This window comes from Scyliorhinus torazame, chromosome 2 (genome assembly GCF_047496885.1).
Source record: "Scyliorhinus torazame isolate Kashiwa2021f chromosome 2, sScyTor2.1, whole genome shotgun sequence".
Taxonomy (NCBI): domain Eukaryota; kingdom Metazoa; phylum Chordata; class Chondrichthyes; order Carcharhiniformes; family Scyliorhinidae; genus Scyliorhinus; species Scyliorhinus torazame.
In genome coordinates this window covers 403,398,771-403,425,410 of record NC_092708.1, presented here as the reverse complement: position 1 = coordinate 403,425,410, position 26,640 = coordinate 403,398,771, and the positions used below count along the sequence as shown (strand labels likewise).

General features: G+C 51.2%; 1 protein-coding gene across 1 annotated transcript in view; it reads left to right on the top strand.

The window, feature by feature from the left end:
• The first annotated feature begins 146 nt into the window (after nucleotides 1-146).
• Nucleotides 147-26,640, top strand: part of LOC140407939 (jun dimerization protein 2-like) — a 148,743-nt gene continuing 122,249 nt past the window's right edge. The window contains exons 1-2 of the mRNA XM_072495127.1: nucleotides 147-393; nucleotides 26,094-26,201. Of these exons, the coding sequence (XP_072351228.1) occupies nucleotides 196-393; nucleotides 26,094-26,201 (306 nt within the window). The 5' untranslated portion in view covers nucleotides 147-195. The remainder of the gene's footprint in view (nucleotides 394-26,093; nucleotides 26,202-26,640) is intronic.

The window sequence follows — 26,640 nt, the reverse complement described above, 5'->3', positions numbered from 1 at the left end:
AGTTAGGTCACAGATCAGACATGGTGTCATTGACTGGTGGGACAGACTCGAGGGGCTACATGGCTTACTCCTGTTCCCATGTTATTGTTATAAGGAATCTGAGGTTTGTACGTGACCTCTAACCCAATCTCTGTCTATCCCAGAGGTTCAGAGAGAGAAAGAGACGAAAAGCTATCTTTGGATTTTCGACTGACGATGCCCGGACAGATTGGGGATCATGGATTAACATCTGCATCTACCCCTGTGATTGAAAGACTAACAGGAATGCCACCTAACCTGCTCACAGCACAGGAGCTGAGATTCACACATCGCCAGAACGTGGCAGCTATCACCTCACCACTACATTTCCTGGGAGTGAAATACAGCAAGCAGCAACTCTCACTGAAGAGTGAGGTGAGATTTAACTGGCATTTCAGAATGGAAACGAATCGCAGACCTGACAGAAACATAACAGTTATTTCCACCATTGCAGTTTTTTCACTGATCTGAGGACAGTGAGGAGGTGGCAACGAATATCTGTGAACTGTCCTGGGAGTGCTTGATGGGGACAATGCAGAGGGAGCTTTACTCTGTATCTAACCCCGTGCTGTACCTGTCCTGGGAGTGTTTGATGGGGACAATGCAGAGGGAGCTTTACTCTGTATCTAACCCCGTGCTGTACCTGTCCTGGGAGTGTTTGATGGGGACAGTGTAGAGGGAGCTTTACTCTGTATCTAACCCCGTGCTGTACCTGTCCTGGGCGTGTTTGATGGGGACAATGCAGAGGGAGATTTACTCTGTATCTAACCCCGTGCTGTACCTGTCCCGGGAGTGTTTGATGGGGACAGTGTAGAGGGAGCTTTACTCTGTATCTAACCCCGTGCTGTACCTGTCCTGGGAGTGTTTGATGGGGACAATGCAGAGGGAGCTTTACTCTGTATCTAACCCCGTGCTGTACCTGTCCTGGGAGTGTTTGATGGGGACAGTGTAGAGGGAGCTTTACTCTGTATCTAACCCCGTGCTGTACCTGTCCTGGGCGTGTTTGATGGGGACAATGCAGAGGGAGATTTACTCTGTATCTAACCCCGTGCTGTACCTGTCCTGGGAGTGTTTGATGGGGACAATGCAGAGGGAGCATTACTCTGTATCTAACCCCGTGCTGTACCTGTCCTGGGAGTGTTTGATGGGGACAATGCAGAGGGAGCTTTACTCTGTATCTAACCCCGTGCTGTACCTGTCCTGGGAGTGTTTGATGGGGACAATGCAGAGGGAGCTTTACTCTGTATCTAACCCCGTGCTGTACCTGTCCTGGGAGTGTTTGATGGGGACAGTGTAGAGGGAGCTTTACTCTGTATCTAACCCCATGTTGTTCCTGTCTTGGGAGTGTTTGATGGAGACAGTGTAGAGGGAGCTTTACTCTGTATCTAACCCCGTGCTGTACCTGTCCTGGGAGTGTTTGATGGGGACAATGCAGAGGGAGCTTTACTCTGTATCTAACCCCGTGCTGTACCTGTCCTGGGAGTGTTTGATGGGGACAGTGTAGAGGGAGCTTTATTCTGTATCTAAACCCGTGCTATACCTGCCCTGGGAGTGTTTGATGGGGACAGTGTAGAGGGAGCTTTACTCTGTATCTAACCCTGTGCTGTACCTGTCCTGGGAGCGTTTGATGGGGACATTGTAGAGGGAGCTTTACACTGTATCTAAACCCATGCTGTACCTGTCCTGGGAGTGTTTGATGGGAACAGTATACAGGGAGATTGACACTGTATCCAACCCTGTGCTGTACCTGTCCTGGGAGTGTTTGATGGGGACAGTGTACATGGTGCTTTACTCTGTATCTAACCCCGTGCTGTACCTGTCCTGGGAGTGTTTGATGGGGACAGTGTAGAGGGAGCTTTACTCTGTATCTAACCCCGTGCTGTCCCTGTCCTGGGAGTGTTTGATGGGGACAGTGTAGAGGGAGCTTTACTCTGTATCTCACCCCGTGCTGTACCTGTCCTGGGAGTGTTTGATGGGGACAGTGTACAGGGAGCTTTACTCTGCGTCTAACCCTGTGCTGTAGCTGTGCTGGGAGAGTTTGATGGGGACAGTGTAGAGGGAGCTTAACTCTGTATCTAACCCCGTGCTGTACCTGTCCTGGGAGTGTTTGACGGGGACAGTGTAGAGGGAGCTTTACTCTGTATCTAACCCTGTGCTGTACCTGTCCTGGGAGTGTTTGATGGGGACACTGTAGAGGGAGTTTTACACTGTATCTAACCCCGTGCTGTACCTGTCCTGGGAGTGTTTGATGGGGACAGTGTAGAGGAAGCTTTACTCTGTATCTAACCCCGTGCTGTACCTGTCCTGGGAGTGTTTGATGGAGACAGTGTAGAGGGACCTTTACTCTGTATCTAACCTCGTGCTGTACCTGTCCTGGGAGTGTTTGATGGGGACAGTGTAGAGGGAGCTTTACTCTGTATCTAACCCCGTGCTGTACCTGTCCTGGGAGTGTTTGATGGGGACAGTGTAGAGGGAGCTTTACTCTGTATCTAACACCGTGCTGTACCTGTCCTGGGAGTGTTTGATGGGGGACAGTGTAGAGGGATCTTTACTCTGTATCTAACCCCGTGCTGTACCTGTCCTGGGAGTGTTTGATGGGGACAGTGTAGAGGGAGCTTTACTCTGTATCTAACCCCGTGCTGTACCTGTCTTGGGAGTGTTTGATGGGGACAGTGTAGAGGGAGCTTTACTCTGTATTTAACCCTGTGCTGTACCTGTCCTGGGAGTGTTTGATGGGGTCAGTGTAGAGGGAGCTTTGCTCTGTATCTAACCCCATTCTGTACCTGTTCTGGGAGTGTTTGATGGGGACAGTGTAGAGGGAGCTTTACTCTGTATCTAACCCTGTGCTGTACCTGTCCTGGGAGTGTTTGATGGGGTCAGTGTAGAGGGAGCTTTACTCTGTATCTAACCTCGTGCTGTACCTGTCCTGGGAGTGTTTGATGGGGACAGTGTAGAGGGAGCTTTACTCTGTATCTAACCCCATGCTGTACCTGTCCTGGGAGTGTTTGATGGTGACAGTGTAGAGGGAGCTTTACTCTGTATCTAACCCCGTGCTGTATCTGTCCTGGGAGTGTTTGATGGGGACAGTGTAGAGGGAGCTTTACTCTGTATCTAACCCAGTGCTGTACCTGTCCTGGGAGTGTTTGATGGGGACAGTGTAGAGGGAGCTTTACTCTGTATCTAACCCCGTGCTGTACCTGTCCTGGGAGTGTTTGATGGGGACAGGGTAGAGGGAGTTTTACTCTGTATCTAACCCCGTGCTGTACCTGTCCTGGGAGTGTTTGATGGGGTCAGTGTAGAGGGAGCTTTACTCTGTATCTAACCTCGTGCTGTACCTGTCCTGGGAGTGTTTGATGGGGACAGTGTAGAGGGAGCTTTACTCTTTATCTAACCCAGTGCTGTACCTGTCCTGGGAGTGTTTGATGGGGACAGTGTAGAGGGAGCTTTACTCTGTATCTAACCCCGTGCTGTACCTGTCCTGGGTGTGTTTGATGGGGTCAGTGTAGAGGGACCTTTACTCTGTATCTAACCCCGTGCTGTACCTGTCCTGGGAGTGTTTGATGGGGACAGTGTAGAGGGAGCTTTACTCTGTATCTAACCCAGTGCTGTACCTGTCCTGGGAGTGTTTGACGGGGACAGTGTAGAGGGAGCTTTACTCTGTATCTAACCCTGTGCTGTACCTGTCCTGGGAGTGTTTGATGGGGACACTGTAGAGGGAGTTTTACACTGTATCTAACCCCGTGCTGTACCTGTCCTGGGAGTGTTTGATGGGGACAGTGTAGAGGAAGCTTTACTCTGTATCTAACCCCGTGCTGTACCTGTCCTGGGAGTGTTTGATGGAGACAGTGTAGAGGGACCTTTACTCTGTATCTAACCTCGTGCTGTACCTGTCCTGGGAGTGTTTGATGGGGACAGTGTAGAGGGAGCTTTACTCTGTATCTAACCCCGTGCTGTACCTGTCCTGGGAGTGTTTGATGGGGACAGTGTAGAGGGAGCTTTACTCTGTATCTAACACCGTGCTGTACCTGTCCTGGGAGTGTTTGATGGGGGACAGTGTAGAGGGATCTTTACTCTGTATCTAACCCCGTGCTGTACCTGTCCTGGGAGTGTTTGATGGGGACAGTGTAGAGGGAGCTTTACTCTGTATCTAACCCCGTGCTGTACCTGTCTTGGGAGTGTTTGATGGGGACAGTGTAGAGGGAGCTTTACTCTGTATTTAACCCTGTGCTGTACCTGTCCTGGGAGTGTTTGATGGGGTCAGTGTAGAGGGAGCTTTGCTCTGTATCTAACCCCATTCTGTACCTGTTCTGGGAGTGTTTGATGGGGACAGTGTAGAGGGAGCTTTACTCTGTATCTAACCCTGTGCTGTACCTGTCCTGGGAGTGTTTGATGGGGTCAGTGTAGAGGGAGCTTTACTCTGTATCTAACCTCGTGCTGTACCTGTCCTGGGAGTGTTTGATGGGGACAGTGTAGAGGGAGCTTTACTCTGTATCTAACCCCATGCTGTACCTGTCCTGGGAGTGTTTGATGGTGACAGTGTAGAGGGAGCTTTACTCTGTATCTAACCCCGTGCTGTATCTGTCCTGGGAGTGTTTGATGGGGACAGTGTAGAGGGAGCTTTACTCTGTATCTAACCCAGTGCTGTACCTGTCCTGGGAGTGTTTGATGGGGACAGTGTAGAGGGAGCTTTACTCTGTATCTAACCCCGTGCTGTACCTGTCCTGGGAGTGTTTGATGGGGACAGGGTAGAGGGAGTTTTACTCTGTATCTAACCCCGTGCTGTACCTGTCCTGGGAGTGTTTGATGGGGACAGTGTAGAGGGAGCTTTACTCTGTATCCAACCCCGTGCTGTACCTGTCCTGGGAGTGTTTGATGGGGACAGTGTAGAGGGAGCTTTACTCTGTATCTAACCCCGTGCTGTGCCTGTTCTGGGAGTGTTTAATGGGGGCAGTGTAGAGGGAGCTTTACTCTGTATCTAACCCCGTGCTGTACCTGTCCTGGGAGTGTTTGATGGGAACAGTGTAGAGGGAGCTTTACTCTGTATCTAACCCCGTGCTGTACCTGTCCTGGGTGTGTTTGATGGGATCAGTGTAGAGGGACCTTTACTCTGTATCTAACCCCGTGCTGTACCTGTCCTGGGAATGTTTGATGGGGACAGTGTAGAGGGAGCTTTACTCTGTATCTAACCCAGTGCTGTACCTGTCCTGGGAGTGTTTGATGGGGACAGTGTAGAGGGAGCTTTACTCTGTATCTAACCCCGTGCTGTACCTGTCCTGGGTGTGTTTGACGGGGACAGTGTAGAGGGAGCTTTACTCTGTATCTAACCCTGTGCTGTACCTGTCCTGGGAGTGTTTGATGGGGTCAGTGTAGAGGGAGCTTTACTCTGTATCTAACCCCGTGCTGTACCTGTCCTGGGAGTGTTTGATGGGGACCGTGTAGAGGGACCTTTACTCTGTATCTAACCCCGTGCTGTACCTGTCCTGGGAGTGTTTGATGGGGACCGTGTGGAGGGACCTTTACTCTGTATCTAGCCCGTGCTGTACCTGTCCTGGGAGTGTTTGATGGGGACAATGCAGAGGGAGCTTTACTCTGTATCTAACCCCGTGCTGTACCTGTCCTGGGAGTGTTTGATGGGGACAATGCAGAGGGAGCTTTACTCTGTTTCTAACCCCGTGCTGTACCTGTCCCGGGAGTGTTTGATGGGGACAGTGTAGAGGGAGCTTTACTCTGTATCTAACCCCGTGCTGTACCTGTCCTGGGAGTGTTTGATGGGGACAATGCAGAGGGAGCTTTACTCTGTATCTAACCCCGTGCTGTACCTGTCCTGGGAGTGTTTGATGGGGACAGTGTAGAGGGAGCTTTACTCTGTATCTAACCCCGTGCTGTACCTGTCCTGGGCGTGTTTGATGGGGACAATGCAGAGGGAGATTTACTCTGTATCTAACCCCGTGCTGTACCTGTCCTGGGAGTGTTTGATGGGGACAATGCAGAGGGAGCATTACTCTGTATCTAACCCCGTGCTGTACCTGTCCTGGGAGTGTTTGATGGGGACAATGCAGACGGAGCTTTACTCTGTATCTAACCCCGTGCTGTACCTGTCCTGGGAGTGTTTGATGGGGACAATGCAGAGGGAGCTTTACTCTGTATCTAACCCCGTGCTGTACCTGTCCTGGGAGTGTTTGATGGGGACAGTGTAGAGGGAGCTTTACTCTGTATCTAACCCCATGTTGTTCCTGTCCTGGGAGTGTTTGATGGAGACAGTGTAGAGGGAGCTTTACTCTGTATCTAACCCCGTGCTGTACCTGTCCTGGGAGTGTTTGATGGGGACAATGCAGAGGGAGCTTTACTCTGTATCTAACCCCGTGCTGTACCTGTCCTGGGAGTGTTTGATGGGGACAGTGTAGAGGGAGCTTTACTCTGTATCTAACCCTGTGCTGTACCTGTCCTGGGAGTGTTTGATGGGGACAGTGTTGAGGGAGCTTTACTCTGTATCTAACCCCGTGCTGTACCTGTCCTAGGAGTGTTTGATGGGGACAGTGTAGTGGGAGCTTTACTCTGTATCTAACCCCGTGCTGTACCTGTCCTGGGAGTGTTTGATGGGGACAGTGTAGAGGGAGCTTTACTCTGTATCTAACCCCGTGCTGTGCCTGCCCTGGGAGTGTTTGATGGGGACAGTGTAGAGGGAGCTTTACTCTGTATCTAACCCCGTGCTGTACCTGTCCTAGGAGTGTTTGATGGGGACAATGCAGAGGGAGCTTTACTCTGTATCTAACCCCGTGCTGTACCTGTCCTGGGAGTGTTTGATGGGGACAGTGTAGAGGGAGCTTTACTCTGTATCTAACCCCGTGCTGTACCTGTCCTGGGAGTGTTTGATGGGGACAGTGTAGCGGGAGCTTTACTCTGTATCTAACCCCGTGCTGTACCTGTCCTGGGAGTGTTTGATGGGGACAGTGTAGAGGGAGCTTTACTCTGTATCTAACCCCGTGCTGTACCTGTCCTGGGAGTGTTTGATGGGGACAGTGTAGAGGGAGCTTTACTCTGTATCTAACCCCATGTTGTACCTGTCCTGGGAGTGTTTGATGGGGACAGCGTAGAGAGAGCTTTACTCTGTATCTAACCCCGTGCTGTACCTGTCCTGGGAGTGTTTGATGGGGACAGTGTAGAGGGAGCTTTATTCTGTATCTAAACCCGTGCTATACCTGCCCTGGGAGTGTTTGATGGGGACAGTGTAGAGGGAGCTTTACTCTGTATCTAACCCTGTGCTGTACCTGTCCTGGGAGCGTTTGATGGGGACATTGTAGAGGGAGCTTTACACTGTATCTAAACCCATGCTGTACCTGTCCTGGGAGTGTTTGATGGGAACAGTATACAGGGAGCTTGACACTGTATCCAACCCTGTGCTGTACCTGTCCTGGGAGTGTTTGATGGGGACAGTGTACATGGTGCTTTACTCTGTATCTAACCCCGTGCTGTACCTGTCCTGGGAGTGTTTGATGGGGACAGTGTAGAGGGAGCTTTACTCTGTATCTAACCCCGTGCTGTCCCTGTCCTGGGAGTGTTTGATGGGGACAGTGTAGAGGGAGCTTTACTCTGTATCTAACCCCGTGCTGTACCTGTCCTGGGAGTGTTTGATGGTGACAGTGTAGAGGGAGCTTTACTCTGTATCTAACCCCGTGCTGTATCTGTCCTGGGAGTGTTTGATGGGGACAGTGTAGAGGGAGCTTTACTCTGTATCTAACCCAGTGCTGTACCTGTCCTGGGAGTGTTTGATGGGGACAGTGTAGAGGGAGCTTTACTCTGTATCTAACCCCGTGCTGTACCTGTCCTGGGAGTGTTTGATGGGGACAGGGTAGAGGGAGTTTTACTCTGTATCTAACCCCGTGCTGTACCTGTCCTGGGAGTGTTTGATGGGGACAGTGTAGAGGGAGCTTTACTCTGTATCCAACCCCGTGCTGTACCTGTCCTGGGAGTGTTTGATGGGGACAGTGTAGAGGGAGCTTTACTCTGTATCTAACCCCGTGCTGTGCCTGTTCTGGGAGTGTTTGATGGGGGCAGTGTAGAGGGAGCTTTACTCTGTATCTAACCCCGTGCTGTACCTGTCCTGGGAGTGTTTGATGGGAACAGTGTAGAGGGAGCTTTACTCTGTATCTAACCCCGTGCTGTACCTGTCCTGGGAGTGTTTGATGGGGACAGTGTAGAGGGAGCTTTACTCTTTATCTAACCCAGTGCTGTACCTGTCCTGGGAGTGTTTGATGGGGACAGTGTAGAGGGAGCTTTACTCTGTATCTAACCCCGTGCTGTACCTGTCCTGGGTGTGTTTGATGGGGTCAGTGTAGAGGGAACTTTACTCTGTATCTAACCCCGTGCTGTACCTGTCCTGGGAGTGTTTGATGGGGACAGTGTAGAGGGAGCTTTACTCTGTATCTAACCCAGTGCTGTACCTGTCCTGGGAGTGTTTGATGGGGACAGTGTAGAGGGAGCTTTACTCTGTATCTAACCCCGTGCTGTACCTGTCCTGGGTGTGTTTGACGGGGACAGTGTAGAGGGAGCTTTACTCTGTATCTAACCCTGTGCTGTACCTGTCCTGGGAGTGTTTGATGGGGTCAGTGTAGAGGGAGCTTTACTCTGTATCTAACCCCGTGCTGTACCTGTCCTGGGAGTGTTTGATGGGGACCGTGTAGAGGGACCTTTACTCTGTATCTAACCCCGTGCTGTACCTGTCCTGGGAGTGTTTGATGGGGACCGTGTGGAGGGACCTTTACTCTGTATCTAACCCCGTGCTGTACCTGTCCTGGGAGTGTTTGATGGGGACAATGCAGAGGGAGCTTTACTCTGTATCTAACCCCGTGCTGTACCTGTCTTGGGAGTGTTTGATGGGGACAATGCAGAGGGAGCTTTACTCTGTATCTAACCCCGTGCTGTACCTGTCCCGGGAGTGTTTGATGGGGACAGTGTAGAGGGAGCTTTACTCTGTATCTAACCCCGTGCTGTACCTGTCCTGGGAGTGTTTGATGGGGACAATGCAGAGGGAGCTTTACTCTGTATCTAACCCCGTGCTGTACCTGTCCTGGGAGTGTTTGATGGGGACAGTGTAGAGGGAGCTTTACTCTGTATCTAACCCCGTGCTGTACCTGTCCTGGGCGTGTTTGATGGGGACAATGCAGAGGGAGATTTACTCTGTATCTAACCCCGTGCTGTACCTGTCCTGGGAGTGTTTGATGGGGACAATGCAGAGGGAGCATTACTCTGTATCTAACCCCGTGCTGTACCTGTCCTGGGAGTGTTTGATGGGGACAATGCAGACGGAGCTTTACTCTGTATCTAACCCCGTGCTGTACCTGTCCTGGGAGTGTTTGATGGGGACAATGCAGAGGGAGCTTTACTCTGTATCTAACCCCGTGCTGTACCTGTCCTGGGAGTGTTTGATGGGGACAGTGTAGAGGGAGCTTTACTCTGTATCTAACCCCATGTTGTTCCTGTCCTGGGAGTGTTTGATGGAGACAGTGTGGAGGGAGCTTTACTCTGTATCTAACCCCGTGCTGTACCTGTCCTGGGAGTGTTTGATGGGGACAATGCAGAGGGAGCTTTACTCTGTATCTAACCCCGTGCTGTACCTGTCCTGGGAGTGTTTGATGGGGACAGTGTAGAGGGAGCTTTACTCTGTATCTAACCCTGTGCTGTACCTGTCCTGGGAGTGTTTGATGGGGACAGTGTTGAGGGAGCTTTACTCTGTATCTAACCCCGTGCTGTACCTGTCCTAGGAGTGTTTGATGGGGACAGTGTAGTGGGAGCTTTACTCTGTATCTAACCCCGTGCTGTACCTGTCCTGGGAGTGTTTGATGGGGACAGTGTAGAGGGAGCTTTACTCTGTATCTAACCCCGTGCTGTGCCTGCCCTGGGAGTGTTTGATGGGGACAGTGTAGAGGGAGCTTTACTCTGTATCTAACCCCGTGCTGTACCTGTCCTAGGAGTGTTTGATGGGGACAATGCAGAGGGAGCTTTACTCTGTATCTAACCCCGTGCTGTACCTGTCCTGGGAGTGTTTGATGGGGACAGTGTAGAGGGAGCTTTACTCTGTATCTAACCCTGTGCTGTACCTGTCCTGGGAGTGTTTGATGGGGACAGTGTAGCGGGAGCTTTACTCTGTATCTAACCCCGTGCTGTACCTGTCCTGGGAGTGTTTGATGGGGACAGTGTAGAGGGAGCTTTACTCTGTATCTAACCCCGTGCTGTACCTGTCCTGGGAGTGTTTGATGGGGACAGTGTAGAGGGAGCTTTACTCTGTAACTAACCCCATGTTGTACCTGTCCTGGGAGTGTTTGATGGGGACAGTGTAGAGAGAGCTTTACTCTGTATCTAACCCCGTGCTGTACCTGTCCTGGGAGTGTTTGATGGGGACAGTGTAGAGGGAGCTTTATTCTGTATCTAAACCCGTGCTATACCTGCCCTGGGAGTGTTTGATGGGGACAGTGTAGAGGGAGCTTTACTCTGTATCTAACCCTGTGCTGTACCTGTCCTGGGAGTGTTTGATGGGGACAGTGTAGAGGGAGCTTTACTCTGTATCTAACCCCGTGCTGTCCCTGTCCTGGGAGTGTTTGATGGGGACAGTGTAGAGGGAGCTTTACTCTGTATCTCACCCCGTGCTGTACCTGTCCTGGGAGTGTTTGATGGGGACAGTGTACAGGGAGCTTTACTCTGCGTCTAACCCTGTGCTGTAGCTGTGCTGGGAGAGTTTGATGGGGACAGTGTAGAGGGAGCTTAACTCTGTATCTAACCCCGTGCTGTACCTGTCCTGGGAGTGTTTGACGGGGACAGTGTAGAGGGAGCTTTACTCTGTATCTAACCCTGTGCTGTACCTGTCCTGGGAGTGTTTGATGGGGACACTGTAGAGGGAGTTTTACACTGTATCTAACCCCGTGCTGTACCTGTCCTGGGAGTGTTTGATGGGGACAGTGTAGAGGAAGCTTTACTCTGTATCTAACCCCGTGCTGTACCTGTCCTGGGAGTGTTTGATGGAGACAGTGTAGAGGGACCTTTACTCTGTATCTAACCTCGTGCTGTACCTGACCTGGGAGTGTTTGATGGGGACAGTGTAGAGGGAGCTTTACTCTGTATCTAACCCCGTGCTGTACCTGTCCTGGGAGTGTTTGATGGGGACAGTGTAGAGGGAGCTTTACTCTGTATCTAACACCGTGCTGTACCTGTCCTGGGAGTGTTTGATGGGGGACAGTGTAGAGGGATCTTTACTCTGTATCTAACCCCGTGCTGTACCTGTCCTGGGAGTGTTTGATGGGGACAGTGTAGAGGGAGCTTTACTCTGTATCTAACCCCGTGCTGTACCTGTCTTGGGAGTGTTTGATGGGGACAGTGTAGAGGGAGCTTTACTCTGTATTTAACCCTGTGCTGTACCTGTCCTGGGAGTGTTTGATGGGGTCAGTGTAGAGGGAGCTTTACTCTGTATCTAACCCCATTCTGTACCTGTTCTGGGAGTGTTTGATGGGGACAGTGTAGAGGGAGCTTTACTCTGTATCTAACCCTGTGCTGTACCTGTCCTGGGAGTGTTTGATGGGGTCAGTGTAGAGGGAGCTTTACTCTGTATCTAACCTCGTGCTGTACCTGTCCTGGGAGTGTTTGATGGGGACAGTGTAGAGGGAGCTTTACTCTGTATCTAACCCCATGCTGTACCTGTCCTGGGAGTGTTTGATGGTGACAGTGTAGAGGGAGCTTTACTCTGTATCTAACCCCGTGCTGTATCTGTCCTGGGAGTGTTTGATGGGGACACTGTAGAGGGAGCTTTACTCTGTATCTAACCCAGTGCTGTACCTGTCCTGGGAGTGTTTGATGGGGACAGTGTAGAGGGAGCTTTACTCTGTATCTAACCCCGTGCTGTACCTGTCCTGGGAGTGTTTGATGGGGACAGGGTAGAGGGAGTTTTACTCTGTATCTAACCCCGTGCTGTACCTGTCCTGGGAGTGTTTGATGGGGACAGTGTAGAGGGAGCTTTACTCTGTATCCAACCCCGTGCTGTACCTGTCCTGGGAGTGTTTGATGGGGACAGTGTAGAGGGAGCTTTACTCTGTATCTAACCCCGTGCTGTGCCTGTTCTGGGAGTGTTTGATGGGGGCAGTGTAGAGGGAGCTTTACTCTGTATCTAACCCCGTGCTGTACCTGTCCTGGGAGTCTTTGATGGGAACAGTGTAGAGGGAGCTTTACTCTGTATCTAACCCCGTGCTGTACCTGTCCTGGGAGTGTTTGATGGGGACAGTGTAGAGGGAGCTTTACTCTGTATCTAACCCAGTGCTGTACCTGTCCTGGGAGTGTTTGATGGGGACAGTGTAGAGGGAGCTTTACTCTGTATCTAACCCCGTGCTGTACCTGTCCTGGGTGTGTTTGATGGGGTCAGTGTAGAGGGACCTTTACTCTGTATCTAACCCCGTGCTGTACCTGTCCTGGGAGTGTTTGATGGGGACAGTGTAGAGGGAGCTTTACTCTGTATCTAACCCAGTGCTGTACCTGTCCTGGGAGTGTTTGATGGGGACAGTGTAGAGGGAGCTTTACTCTGTATCTAACCCCGTGCTGTACCTGTCCTGGGTGTGTTTGACGGGGACAGTGTAGAGGGAGCTTTACTCTGTATCTAACCCTGTGCTGTACCTGTCCTGGGAGTGTTTGATGGGGTCAGTGTAGAGGGAGCTTTACTCTGTATCTAACCCCGTGCTGTACCTGTCCTGGGAGTGTTTGATGGGGACCGTGTAGAGGGACCTTTACTCTGTATCTAACCCCGTGCTGTACCTGTCCTGGGAGTGTTTGATGGGGACCGTGTGGAGGGACCTTTACTCTGTATCTAACCCCGTGCTGTACCTGTCCTGGGAGTGTTTGATGGGGACAGTGCAGAGGGACCTTTACTCTGTATCTAACCCCGTGCTGTACCTGTCCTGGGAGTGTTTGACGGGGACAGTGTAGAGGGAGCTTTACTCTGTATCTAACCCTGTGCTGTACCTGTCCTGGGAGTGTTTGATGGGGACACTGTAGAGGGAGTTTTACACTGTATCTAACCCCGTGCTGTACCTGTCCTGGGAGTGTTTGATGGGGACAGTGTAGAGGAAGCTTTACTCTGTATCTAACCCCGTGCTGTACCTGTCCTGGGAGTGTTTGATGGAGACAGTGTAGAGGGACCTTTACTCTGTATCTAACCTCGTGCTGTACCTGTCCTGGGAGTGTTTGATGGGGACAGTGTAGAGGGAGCTTTACTCTGTATCTAACCCCGTGCTGTACCTGTCCTGGGAGTGTTTGATGGGGACAGTGTAGAGGGAGCTTTACTCTGTATCTAACACCGTGCTGTACCTGTCCTGGGAGTGTTTGATGGGGGACAGTGTAGAGGGATCTTTACTCTGTATCTAACCCCGTGCTGTACCTGTCCTGGGTGTGTTTGATGGGGTCAGTGTAGAGGGACCTTTACTCTGTATCTAACCCCGTGCTGTACCTGTCCTGGGAGTGTTTGATGGGGACAGTGTAGAGGGAGCTTTACTCTGTATCTAACCCAGTGCTGTACCTGTCCTGGGAGTGTTTGATGGGGACAGTGTAGCGGGAGCTTTACTCTGTATCTAACCCCGTGCTGTACCTGTCCTGGGAGTGTTTGATGGGGACAGTGTAGAGGGAGCTTTACTCTGTATCTAACCCCATGTTGTACCTGTCCTGGGAGTGTTTGATGGGGACAGCGTAGAGAGAGCTTTACTCTGTATCTAACCCCGTGCTGTACCTGTCCTGGGAGTGTTTGATGGGGACAGTGTAGAGGGAGCTTTATTCTGTATCTAAACCCGTGCTATACCTGCCCTGGGAGTGTTTGATGGGGACAGTGTAGAGGGAGCTTTACTCTGTATCTAACCCTGTGCTGTACCTGTCCTGGGAGCGTTTGATGGGGACATTGTAGAGGGAGCTTTACACTGTATCTAAACCCATGCTGTACCTGTCCTGGGAGTGTTTGATGGGAACAGTATACAGGGAGCTTGACACTGTATCCAACCCTGTGCTGTACCTGTCCTGGGAGTGTTTGATGGGGACAGTGTACATGGTGCTTTACTCTGTATCTAACCCCGTGCTGTACCTGTCCTGGGAGTGTTTGATGGGGACAGTGTAGAGGGAGCTTTACTCTGTATCTAACCCCGTGCTGTCCCTGTCCTGGGAGTGTTTGATGGGGACAGTGTAGAGGGAGCTTTACTCTGTATCTCACCCCGTGCTGTACCTGTCCTGGGAGTGTTTGATGGGGACAGTGTACAGGGAGCTTTACTCTGCGTCTAACCCTGTGCTGTAGCTGTGCTGGGAGAGTTTGATGGGGACAGTGTAGAGGGAGCTTAACTCTGTATCTAACCCCGTGCTGTACCTGTCCTGGGAGTGTTTGACGGGGACAGTGTAGAGGGAGCTTTACTCTGTATCTAACCCTGTGCTGTACCTGTCCTGGGAGTGTTTGATGGGGACACTGTAGAGGGAGTTTTACACTGTATCTAACCCCGTGCTGTACCTGTCCTGGGAGTGTTTGATGGGGACAGTGTAGAGGAAGCTTTACTCTGTATCTAACCCCGTGCTGTACCTGTCCTGGGAGTGTTTGATGGAGACAGTGTAGAGGGACCTTTACTCTGTATCTAACCTCGTGCTGTACCTGTCCTGGGAGTGTTTGATGGGGACAGTGTAGAGGGAGCTTTACTCTGTATCTAACCCCGTGCTGTACCTGTCCTGGGAGTGTTTGATGGGGACAGTGTAGAGGGAGCTTTACTCTGTATCTAACACCGTGCTGTACCTGTCCTGGGAGTGTTTGATGGGGGACAGTGTAGAGGGATCTTTACTCTGTATCTAACCCCGTGCTGTACCTGTCCTGGGAGTGTTTGATGGGGACAGTGTAGAGGGAGCTTTACTCTGTATCTAACCCCGTGCTGTACCTGTCTTGGGAGTGTTTGATGGGGACAGTGTAGAGGGAGCTTTACTCTGTATTTAACCCTGTGCTGTACCTGTCCTGGGAGTGTTTGATGGGGTCAGTGTAGAGGGAGCTTTACTCTGTATCTAACCCCATTCTGTACCTGTTCTGGGAGTGTTTGATGGGGACAGTGTAGAGGGAGCTTTACTCTGTATCTAACCCTGTGCTGTACCTGTCCTGGGAGTGTTTGATGGGGTCAGTGTAGAGGGAGCTTTACTCTGTATCTAACCTCGTGCTGTACCTGTCCTGGGAGTGTTTGATGGGGACAGTGTAGAGGGAGCTTTACTCTGTATCTAACCCCATGCTGTACCTGTCCTGGGAGTGTTTGATGGTGACAGTGTAGAGGGAGCTTTACTCTGTATCTAACCCCGTGCTGTATCTGTCCTGGGAGTGTTTGATGGGGACACTGTAGAGGGAGCTTTACTCTGTATCTAACCCCGTGCTGTGCCTGTTCTGGGAGTGTTTGATGGGGGCAGTGTAGAGGGAGCTTTACTCTGTATCTAACCCCGTGCTGTACCTGTCCTGGGAGTGTTTGATGGGAACAGTGTAGAGGGAGCTTTACTCTGTATCTAACCCCGTGCTGTACCTGTCCTGGGAGTGTTTGATGGGGACAGTGTAGAGGGAGCTTTACTCTGTATCTAACCCAGTGCTGTACCTGTCCTGGGAGTGTTTGATGGGGACAGTGTAGAGGGAGCTTTACTCTGTATCTAACCCCGTGCTGTACCTGTCCTGGGTGTGTTTGATGGGGTCAGTGTCGAGGGACCTTTACTCTGTATCTAACCCCGTGCTGTACCTGTCCTGGGAGTGTTTCATGGGGACAGTGTAGAGGGAGCTTTACTCTGTATCTAACCCAGTGCTGTACCTGTCCTGGGAGTGTTTGATGGGGACAGTGTAGAGGGAGCTTTACTCTGTATCTAACCCCGTGCTGTACCTGTCCTGGGTGTGTTTGACGGGGACAGTGTAGAGGGAGCTTTACTCTGTATCTAACCCTGTGCTGTACCTGTCCTGGGAGTGTTTGATGGGGTCAGTGTAGAGGGAGCTTTACTCTGTATCTAACCCCGTGCTGTACCTGTCCTGGGAGTGTTTGATGGGGACCGTGTAGAGGGACCTTTACTCTGTATCTAACCCCGTGCTGTACCTGTCCTGGGAGTGTTTGATGGGGACCGTGTGGAGGGACCTTTACTCTGTATCTAACCCCGTGCTGTACCTGTCCTGGGAGTGTTTGATGGGGACAGTGCAGAGGGACCTTTACTCTGTATCTAACCCCGTGCTGTACCTGTCCTGGGAGTGTTTGACGGGGACAGTGTAGAGGGAGCTTTACTCTGTATCTAACCCTGTGCTGTACCTGTCCTGGGAGTGTTTGATGGGGACACTGTAGAGGGAGTTTTACACTGTATCTAACCCCGTGCTGTACCTGTCCTGGCAGTGTTTGATGGGGACAGTGTAGAGGAAGCTTTACTCTGTATCTAACCCCGTGCTGTACCTGTCCTGGGAGTGTTTGATGGAGACAGTGTAGAGGGACCTTTACTCTGTATCTAACCTCGTGCTGTACCTGTCCTGGGAGTGTTTGATGGGGACAGTGTAGAGGGAGCTTTACTCTGTATCTAACCCCGTGCTGTACCTGTCCTGGGAGTGTTTGATGGGGACAGTGTAGAGGGATCTTTACTCTGTATCTAACCCCGTGCTGTACCTGTCCTGGGAGTGTTTGATGGGGACAGTGTAGAGGGAGCTTTACTCTGTATCTAACCCCGTGCTGTACCTGTCTTGGGAGTGTTTGATGGGGACAGTGTAGAGGGAGCTTTACTCTGTATTTAACCCTGTGCTGTACCTGTCCTGGGAGTGTTTGATGGGGTCAGTGTAGAGGGAGCTTTACTCTGTATCTAACCCCATTCTGTACCTGTTCTGGGAGTGTTTGATGGGGACAGTGTAGAGGGAGCTTTACTCTGTATCTAACCCTGTGCTGTACCTGTCCTGGGAGTGTTTGATGGGGTCAGTGTAGAGGGAGCTTTACTCTGTATCTAACCTCGTGCTGTACCTGTCCTGGGAGTGTTTGATGGGGACAGTGTAGAGGGAGCTTTACTCTGTATCTAACCCCATGCTGTACCTGTCCTGGGAGTGTTTGATGGTGACAGTGTAGAGGGAGCTTTACTCTGTATCTAACCCCGTGCTGTATCTGTCCTGGGAGTGTTTGATGGGGACAGTGTAGAGGGAGCTTTACTCTGTATCTAACCCAGTGCTGTACCTGTCCTGGGAGTGTTTGATGGGGACAGTGTAGAGGGAGCTTTACTCTGTATCTAACCCCGTGCTGTACCTGTCCTGGGAGTGTTTGATGGGGACAGGGTAGAGGGTGTTTTACTCTGTATCTAACCCCGTGCTGTACCTGTCCTGGGAGTGTTTGATGGGGACAGTGTAGAGGGAGCTTTACTCTGTATCCAACCCCGTGCTGTACCTGTCCTGGGAGTGTTTGATGGGAACAGTGTAGAGGGAGCTTTACTCTGTATCTAACCCCGTGCTGTACCTGTCCTGGGAGTGTTTGATGGGGACAGTGTAGAGGGAGCTTTACTCTGTATCTAACCCAGTGCTGTACCTGTCCTGGGAGTGTTTGATTGGGACAGTGTAGAGGGAGCTTTACTCTGTATCTAACCCCGTGCTGTACCTGTCCTGGGTGTGTTTGATGGGGTCAGTGTAGAGGGACCTTTACTCTGTATCTAACCCCGTGCTGTACCTGTCCTGGGAGTGTTTGATGGGGACAGTGTAGAGGGAGCTTTACTCTGTATCTAACCCAGTGCTGTACCTGTCCTGGGAGTGTTTGATGGGGACAGTGTAGAGGGAGCTTTACTCTGTATCTAACCGCGTGCTGTACCTGTCCTGGGTGTGTTTGACGGGGACAGTGTAGAGGGAGCTTTACTCTGTATCTAACCCTGTGCTGTACCTGTCCTGGGAGTGTTTGATGGGGTCAGTGTAGAGGGAGCTTTACTCTGTATCTAACCCCGTGCTGTACCTGTCCTGGGAGTGTTTGATGGGGACCGTGTAGAGGGACCTTTACTCTGTATCTAACCCCGTGCTGTACCTGTCCTGGGAGTGTTTGATGGGGACCGTGTGGAGGGACCTTTACTCTGTATCTAACCCCGTGCTGTACCTGTCCTGGGAGTGTTTGATGGGGACAGTGCAGAGGGACCTTTACTCTGTATCTAACCCCGTGCTGTACCTGTCCTGCGAGTGTTTGATGGGGTCAGTGTAGAGGGAGCTTTACTCTGTATCTAACCCCGTGCTGTGCCTGTTCTGGGAGTGTTTGATGGGGGCAGTGTAGAGGGAGCTTTACTCTGTATCTAACCCTGTGCTGTACCTGTCCTGGGAGTGTTTGATGGGAACAGTGTAGAGGGAGCTTTACTCTGTATCTAACCCCGTGCTGTACCTGTCCTGGGAGTGTTTGATGGGGACAGTGTAGAGGGAGCTTTACTCTGTATCTAACCCAGTGCTGTACCTGTCCTGGGAGTGTTTGATGGGGACAGTGTAGAGGGAGCTTTACTCTGTATCTAACCCCGTGCTGTACCTGTCCTGGGAGTGTTTGATGGTGACAGTGTAGAGGGAGCTTTACTCTGTATCTAACCCCGTGCTGTATCTGTCCTGGGAGTGTTTGATGGGGTCAGTGTGAGGGAGCTTTACTCTGTATCTAACCTCGTGCTGTACCTGTCCTGGGAGTGTTTGATGGGGACAGTGTAGAGGGAGCTTTACTCTGTATCTAACCCCATGCTGTACCTGTCCTGGGAGTGTTTGATGGTGACAGTGTAGAGGGAGCTTTACTCTGTATCTAACCCCGTGCTGTATCTGTCCTGGGAGTGTTTGATGGGGACACTGTAGAGGGAGCTTTACTCTGTATCTAACCCCGTGCTGTACCTGTCCTGGGAGTGTTTGATGGGGGCAGTGTAGAGGGAGCTTTACTCTGTATCTAACCCCGTGCTGTACCTGTCCTGGGAGTGTTTGATGGGAACAGTGTAGAGGGAGCTTTACTCTGTATCTAACCCCGTGCTGTACCTGTCCTGGGAGTGTTTGATGGGGACAGTGTAGAGGGAGCTTTACTCTGTATCTAACCCAGTGCTGTACCTGTCCTGGGAGTGTTTGATGGGGACAGTGTAGAGGGAGCTTTACTCTGTATCTAACCCCGTGCTGTACCTGTCCTGGGTGTGTTTGACGGGGACAGTGTAGAGGGAGCTTTACTCTGTATCTAACCCTGTGCTGTACCTGTCCTGGGAGTGTTTGATGGGGTCAGTGTAGAGGGAGCTTTACTCTGTATCTAACCCCGTGCTGTACCTGTCCTGGGAGTGTTTCATGGGGACAGTGTAGAGGGAGCTTTACTCTGTATCTAACCCAGTGCTGTACCTGTCCTGGGAGTGTTTGATGGGGACAGTGTAGAGGGAGCTTTACTCTGTATCTAACCCCGTGCTGTACCTGTCCTGGGTGTGTTTGACGGGGACAGTGTAGAGGGAGCTTTACTCTGTATCTAACCCTGTGCTGTACCTGTCCTGGGAGTGTTTGATGGGGTCAGTGTAGAGGGAGCTTTACTCTGTATCTAACCCCATTCTGTACCTGTTCTGGGAGTGTTTGATGGGGACAGTGTAGAGGGAGCTTTACTCTGTATCTAACCCTGTGCTGTACCTGTCCTGGGAGTGTTTGATGGGGTCAGTGTAGAGGGAGCTTTACTCTGTATCTAACCTCGTGCTGTACCTGTCCTGGGAGTGTTTGATGGGGACAGTGTAGAGGGAGCTTTACTCTGTATCTAACCCCATGCTGTACCTGTCCTGGGAGTGTTTGATGGTGACAGTGTAGAGGGAGCTTTACTCTGTATCTAACCCCGTGCTGTATCTGTCCTGGGAGTGTTTGATGGGGACAGTGTAGAGGGAGCTTTACTCTGTATCTAACCCAGTGCTGTACCTGTCCTGGGAGTGTTTGATGGGGACAGTGTAGAGGGAGCTTTACTCTGTATCTAACCCCGTGCTGTACCTGTCCTGGGAGTGTTTGATGGGGACAGGGTAGAGGGTGTTTTACTCTGTATCTAACCCCGTGCTGTACCTGTCCTGGGAGTGTTTGATGGGGACAGTGTAGAGGGAGCTTTACTCTGTATCCAACCCCGTGCTGTACCTGTCCTGGGAGTGTTTGATGGGAACAGTGTAGAGGGAGCTTTACTCTGTATCTAACCCCGTGCTGTACCTGTCCTGGGAGTGTTTGATGGGGACAGTGTAGAGGGAGCTTTACTCTGTATCTAACCCAGTGCTGTACCTGTCCTGGGAGTGTTTGATTGGGACAGTGTAGAGGGAGCTTTACTCTGTATCTAACCCCGTGCTGTACCTGTCCTGGGTGTGTTTGATGGGGTCAGTGTAGAGGGACCTTTACTCTGTATCTAACCCCGTGCTGTACCTGTCCTGGGAGTGTTTGATGGGGACAGTGTAGAGGGAGCTTTACTCTGTATCTAACCCAGTGCTGTACCTGTCCTGGGAGTGTTTGATGGGGACAGTGTAGAGGGAGCTTTACTCTGTATCTAACCGCGTGCTGTACCTGTCCTGGGTGTGTTTGACGGGGACAGTGTAGAGGGAGCTTTACTCTGTATCTAACCCTGTGCTGTACCTGTCCTGGGAGTGTTTGATGGGGTCAGTGTAGAGGGAGCTTTACTCTGTATCTAACCCCGTGCTGTACCTGTCCTGGGAGTGTTTGATGGGGACCGTGTAGAGGGACCTTTACTCTGTATCTAACCCCGTGCTGTACCTGTCCTGGGAGTGTTTGATGGGGACCGTGTGGAGGGACCTTTACTCTGTATCTAACCCCGTGCTGTACCTGTCCTGGGAGTGTTTGATGGGGACAGTGCAGAGGGACCTTTACTCTGTATCTAACCCCGTGCTGTACCTGTCCTGCGAGTGTTTGATGGGGTCAGTGTAGAGGGAGCTTTACTCTGTATCTAACCCCGTGCTGTGCCTGTTCTGGGAGTGTTTGATGGGGGCAGTGTAGAGGGAGCTTTACTCTGTATCTAACCCTGTGCTGTACCTGTCCTGGGAGTGTTTGATGGGAACAGTGTAGAGGGAGCTTTACTCTGTATCTAACCCCGTGCTGTACCTGTCCTGGGAGTGTTTGATGGGGACAGTGTAGAGGGAGCTTTACTCTGTATCTAACCCAGTGCTGTACCTGTCCTGGGAGTGTTTGATGGGGACAGTGTAGAGGGAGCTTTACTCTGTATCTAACCCCGTGCTGTACCTGTCCTGGGAGTGTTTGATGGTGACAGTGTAGAGGGAGCTTTACTCTGTATCTAACCCCGTGCTGTATCTGTCCTGGGAGTGTTTGATGGGGTCAGTGTAGAGGGAGCTTTACTCTGTATCTAACCTCGTGCTGTACCTGTCCTGGGAGTGTTTGATGGGGACAGTGTAGAGGGAGCTTTACTCTGTATCTAACCCCATGCTGTACCTGTCCTGGGAGTGTTTGATGGTGACAGTGTAGAGGGAGCTTTACTCTGTATCTAACCCCGTGCTGTATCTGTCCTGGGAGTGTTTGATGGGGACACTGTAGAGGGAGCTTTACTCTGTATCTAACCCCGTGCTGTGCCTGTTCTGGGAGTGTTTGATGGGGGCAGTGTAGAGGGAGCTTTACTCTGTATCTAACCCCGTGCTGTACCTGTCCTGGGAGTGTTTGATGGGAACAGTGTAGAGGGAGCTTTACTCTGTATCTAACCCCGTGCTGTACCTGTCCTGGGAGTGTTTGATGGGGACAGTGTAGAGGGAGCTTTACTCTGTATCTAACCCAGTGCTGTACCTGTCCTGGGAGTGTTTGATGGGGACAGTGTAGAGGGAGCTTTACTCTGTATCTAACCCCGTGCTGTACCTGTCCTGGGTGTGTTTGATGGGGTCAGTGTCGAGGGACCTTTACTCTGTATCTAACCCCGTGCTGTACCTGTCCTGGGAGTGTTTCATGGGGACAGTGTAGAGGGAGCTTTACTCTGTATCTAACCCAGTGCTGTACCTGTCCTGGGAGTGTTTGATGGGGACAGTGTAGAGGGAGCTTTACTCTGTATCTAACCCCGTGCTGTACCTGTCCTGGGTGTGTTTGACGGGGACAGTGTAGAGGGAGCTTTACTCTGTATCTAACCCTGTGCTGTACCTGTCCTGGGAGTGTTTGATGGGGTCAGTGTAGAGGGAGCTTTACTCTGTATCTAACCCCGTGCTGTACCTGTCCTGGGAGTGTTTGATGGGGACCGTGTAGAGGGACCTTTACTCTGTATCTAACCCCGTGCTGTACCTGTCCTGGGAGTGTTTGATGGGGACCGTGTGGAGGGACCTTTACTCTGTATCTAACCCCGTGCTGTACCTGTCCTGGGAGTGTTTGATGGGGACAGTGCAGAGGGACCTTTACTCTGTATCTAACCCCGTGCTGTACCTGTCCTGGGAGTGTTTGACGGGGACAGTGTAGAGGGAGCTTTACTCTGTATCTAACCCTGTGCTGTACCTGTCCTGGGAGTGTTTGATGGGGACACTGTAGAGGGAGTTTTACACTGTATCTAACCCCGTGCTGTACCTGTCCTGGCAGTGTTTGATGGGGACAGTGTAGAGGAAGCTTTACTCTGTATCTAACCCCGTGCTGTACCTGTCCTGGGAGTGTTTGATGGGGACAGTGCAGAGGGACCTTTACTCTGTATCTAACCCCGTGCTGTACCTGTCCTGGGAGTGTTTGACGGGGACAGTGTAGAGGGAGCTTTACTCTGTATCTAACCCTGTGCTGTACCTGTCCTGGGAGTGTTTGATGGGGACACTGTAGAGGGAGTTTTACACTGTATCTAACCCCGTGCTGTACCTGTCCTGGCAGTGTTTGATGGGGACAGTGTAGAGGAAGCTTTACTCTGTATCTAACCCCGTGCTGTACCTGTCCTGGGAGTGTTTGATGGAGACAGTGTAGAGGGACCTTTACTCTGTATCTAACCTCGTGCTGTACCTGTCCTGGGAGTGTTTGATGGGGACAGTGTAGAGGGAGCTTTACTCTGTATCTAACCCCGTGCTGTACCTGTCCTGGGAGTGTTTGATGGGGACAGTGTAGAGGGATCTTTACTCTGTATCTAACCCCGTGCTGTACCTGTCCTGGGAGTGTTTGATGGGGACAGTGTAGAGGGAGCTTTACTCTGTATCTAACCCCGTGCTGTACCTGTCTTGGGAGTGTTTGATGGGGACAGTGTAGAGGGAGCTTTACTCTGTATTTAACCCTGTGCTGTACCTGTCCTGGGAGTGTTTGATGGGGTCAGTGTAGAGGGAGCTTTACTCTGTATCTAACCCCATTCTGTACCTGTTCTGGGAGTGTTTGATGGGGACAGTGTAGAGGGAGCTTTACTCTGTATCTAACCCTGTGCTGTACCTGTCCTGGGAGTGTTTGATGGGGTCAGTGTAGAGGGAGCTTTACTCTGTATCTAACCTCGTGCTGTACCTGTCCTGGGAGTGTTTGATGGGGACAGTGTAGAGGGAGCTTTACTCTGTATCTAACCCCATGCTGTACCTGTCCTGGGAGTGTTTGATGGTGACAGTGTAGAGGGAGCTTTACTCTGTATCTAACCCCGTGCTGTATCTGTCCTGGGAGTGTTTGATGGGGACAGTGTAGAGGGAGCTTTACTCTGTATCTAACCCAGTGCTGTACCTGTCCTGGGAGTGTTTGATGGGGACAGTGTAGAGGGAGCTTTACTCTGTATCTAACCCCGTGCTGTACCTGTCCTGGGAGTGTTTGATGGGGACAGGGTAGAGGGTGTTTTACTCTGTATCTAACCCCGTGCTGTACCTGTCCTGGGAGTGTTTGATGGGGACAGTGTAGAGGGAGCTTTACTCTGTATCCAACCCCGTGCTGTACCTGTCCTGGGAGTGTTTGATGGGAACAGTGTAGAGGGAGCTTTACTCTGTATCTAACCCCGTGCTGTACCTGTCCTGGGAGTGTTTGATGGGGACAGTGTAGAGGGAGCTTTACTCTGTATCTAACCCAGTGCTGTACCTGTCCTGGGAGTGTTTGATTGGGACAGTGTAGAGGGAGCTTTACTCTGTATCTAACCCCGTGCTGTACCTGTCCTGGGTGTGTTTGATGGGGTCAGTGTAGAGGGACCTTTACTCTGTATCTAACCCCGTGCTGTACCTGTCCTGGGAGTGTTTGATGGGGACAGTGTAGAGGGAGCTTTACTCTGTATCTAACCCAGTGCTGTACCTGTCCTGGGAGTGTTTGATGGGGACAGTGTAGAGGGAGCTTTACTCTGTATCTAACCGCGTGCTGTACCTGTCCTGGGTGTGTTTGACGGGGACAGTGTAGAGGGAGCTTTACTCTGTATCTAACCCTGTGCTGTACCTGTCCTGGGAGTGTTTGATGGGGTCAGTGTAGAGGGAGCTTTACTCTGTATCTAACCCCGTGCTGTACCTGTCCTGGGAGTGTTTGATGGGGACCGTGTAGAGGGACCTTTACTCTGTATCTAACCCCGTGCTGTACCTGTCCTGGGAGTGTTTGATGGGGACCGTGTGGAGGGACCTTTACTCTGTATCTAACCCCGTGCTGTACCTGTCCTGGGAGTGTTTGATGGGGACAGTGCAGAGGGACCTTTACTCTGTATCTAACCCCGTGCTGTACCTGTCCTGCGAGTGTTTGATGGGGTCAGTGTAGAGGGAGCTTTACTCTGTATCTAACCCCGTGCTGTGCCTGTTCTGGGAGTGTTTGATGGGGGCAGTGTAGAGGGAGCTTTACTCTGTATCTAACCCTGTGCTGTACCTGTCCTGGGAGTGTTTGATGGGAACAGTGTAGAGGGAGCTTTACTCTGTATCTAACCCCGTGCTGTACCTGTCCTGGGAGTGTTTGATGGGGACAGTGTAGAGGGAGCTTTACTCTGTATCTAACCCAGTGCTGTACCTGTCCTGGGAGTGTTTGATGGGGACAGTGTAGAGGGAGCTTTACTCTGTATCTAACCCCGTGCTGTACCTGTCCTGGGAGTGTTTGATGGGGACAGTGTAGAGGGACCTTTACTCTGTATCTAACCCCGTGCTGTACCTGTCCTGGGAGTGTTTGATGGGGACAGTGTAGAGGGAGCTTTACTCTGTATCTAACCCAGTGCTGTACCTGTCCTGGGAGTGTTTGATGGGGACAGTGTAGAGGGAGCTTTACTCTGTATCTAACCCCGTGCTGTACCTGTCCTGGGTGTGTTTGACGGGGACAGTGTAGAGGGAGCTTTACTCTGTATCTAACCCTGTGCTGTACCTGTCCTGGGAGTGTTTGATGGGGTCAGTGTAGAGGGAGCTTTACTCTGTATCTAACCCCGTGCTGTACCTGTCCTGGGAGTGTTTGATGGGGACCGTGTAGAGGGACCTTTACTCTGTATCTAACCCCGTGCTGTACCTGTCCTGGGAGTGTTTGATGGGGACCGTGTGGAGGGACCTTTACTCTGTATCTAACCCCGTGCTGTACCTGTCCTGGGAGTGTTTGATGGGGTCAGTGTAGAGGGACCTTTACTCTGTATCTAACACCATGCTGTACCTGTCCTGGGAGTGTTTGATGGAGACAGTGTAGAGGGACCTTTACTCTGTATCTAACCCCGTGCTGTACCTGTCCTGGGAGTGTTTGATGGAGACAGTGTAGAGGGAGCTTTACTCTGTATCTAACCCCGTGCTGTACCTGTCCTGGGAGTGTTTGATGGAGACAGTGTAGAGGGAGCTTTACTCTGTATCTAACCCCGTGCTGTACCTGTCCTGGGAGTGTTTGATGGAGACAGTGTAGAGGGAGCTTTACTCTGTATCTAACCCCGTGCTGTACCTGTCCTGGGAGTGTTTGATGGAGACAGTGTAGAGGGAGCTTTACTCTGTATCTAACCCCGTGCTGTACCTGTCCTGGGAGTGTTTGATGGGGACAGTGCAGAGGGACCTTTACTCTGTATTTAACCCCGTGCTGTACCGTCCTGGGAGTGTTTGATGGGGTCAGTGCTGGGACATTGCCTGCAGCCTCTGCTGTGTCGGTTATTGTTCGATGTGATTATTTTACTGTCACCGACACAGTGGACTGATCGGCCCCCTCGTGTGGTAGCCATTTGGCTGTTGTGGAGAAATGTTTAATGTTAAAATCTCTTCAGACAGAGCAGGAGGATGATGAACGGCGGAAACGGAGGCGGGAGAAAAACAAAGTGGCTGCAGCTCGATGTCGAAATAAAAAGAAAGAGAGAACTGAGTTCCTGCAGAAGGTGAGACATTGCTAATTGGTTTATTTACACTGACGGTGATTTACTCACCGCCCTGGCTCCTCACATTAATTACGTCATCTCTATCCCATAACCTGCTTCACTAGGACCGAGCACACTCCCTCGTAAACTGTCTCCAGGGAATCTCCAGCAATCAAAATGCTTTTTCAATTAGCCTTTTACCTGTAACAAATTAAGTGGTTAGAATCAATCATGACCTCACATTTACGACTACACAATTAAAGCTGTCAAAGACACACTGATCATATGTATTTGAAAATGAAATGAAATGAAAATCGCTTATTGTCACAAGGAGGCTTCAATGAAGTTACTGTGAAAAGCCCCTAGTCGCCACATTCCGGCACCTGTTCGGTGAGGCTGGTACGGGAATTGAACCGTGCTGCTGGCTTTGTTCTGCTTTAAAGCCAGCTGTTTAGCCCAC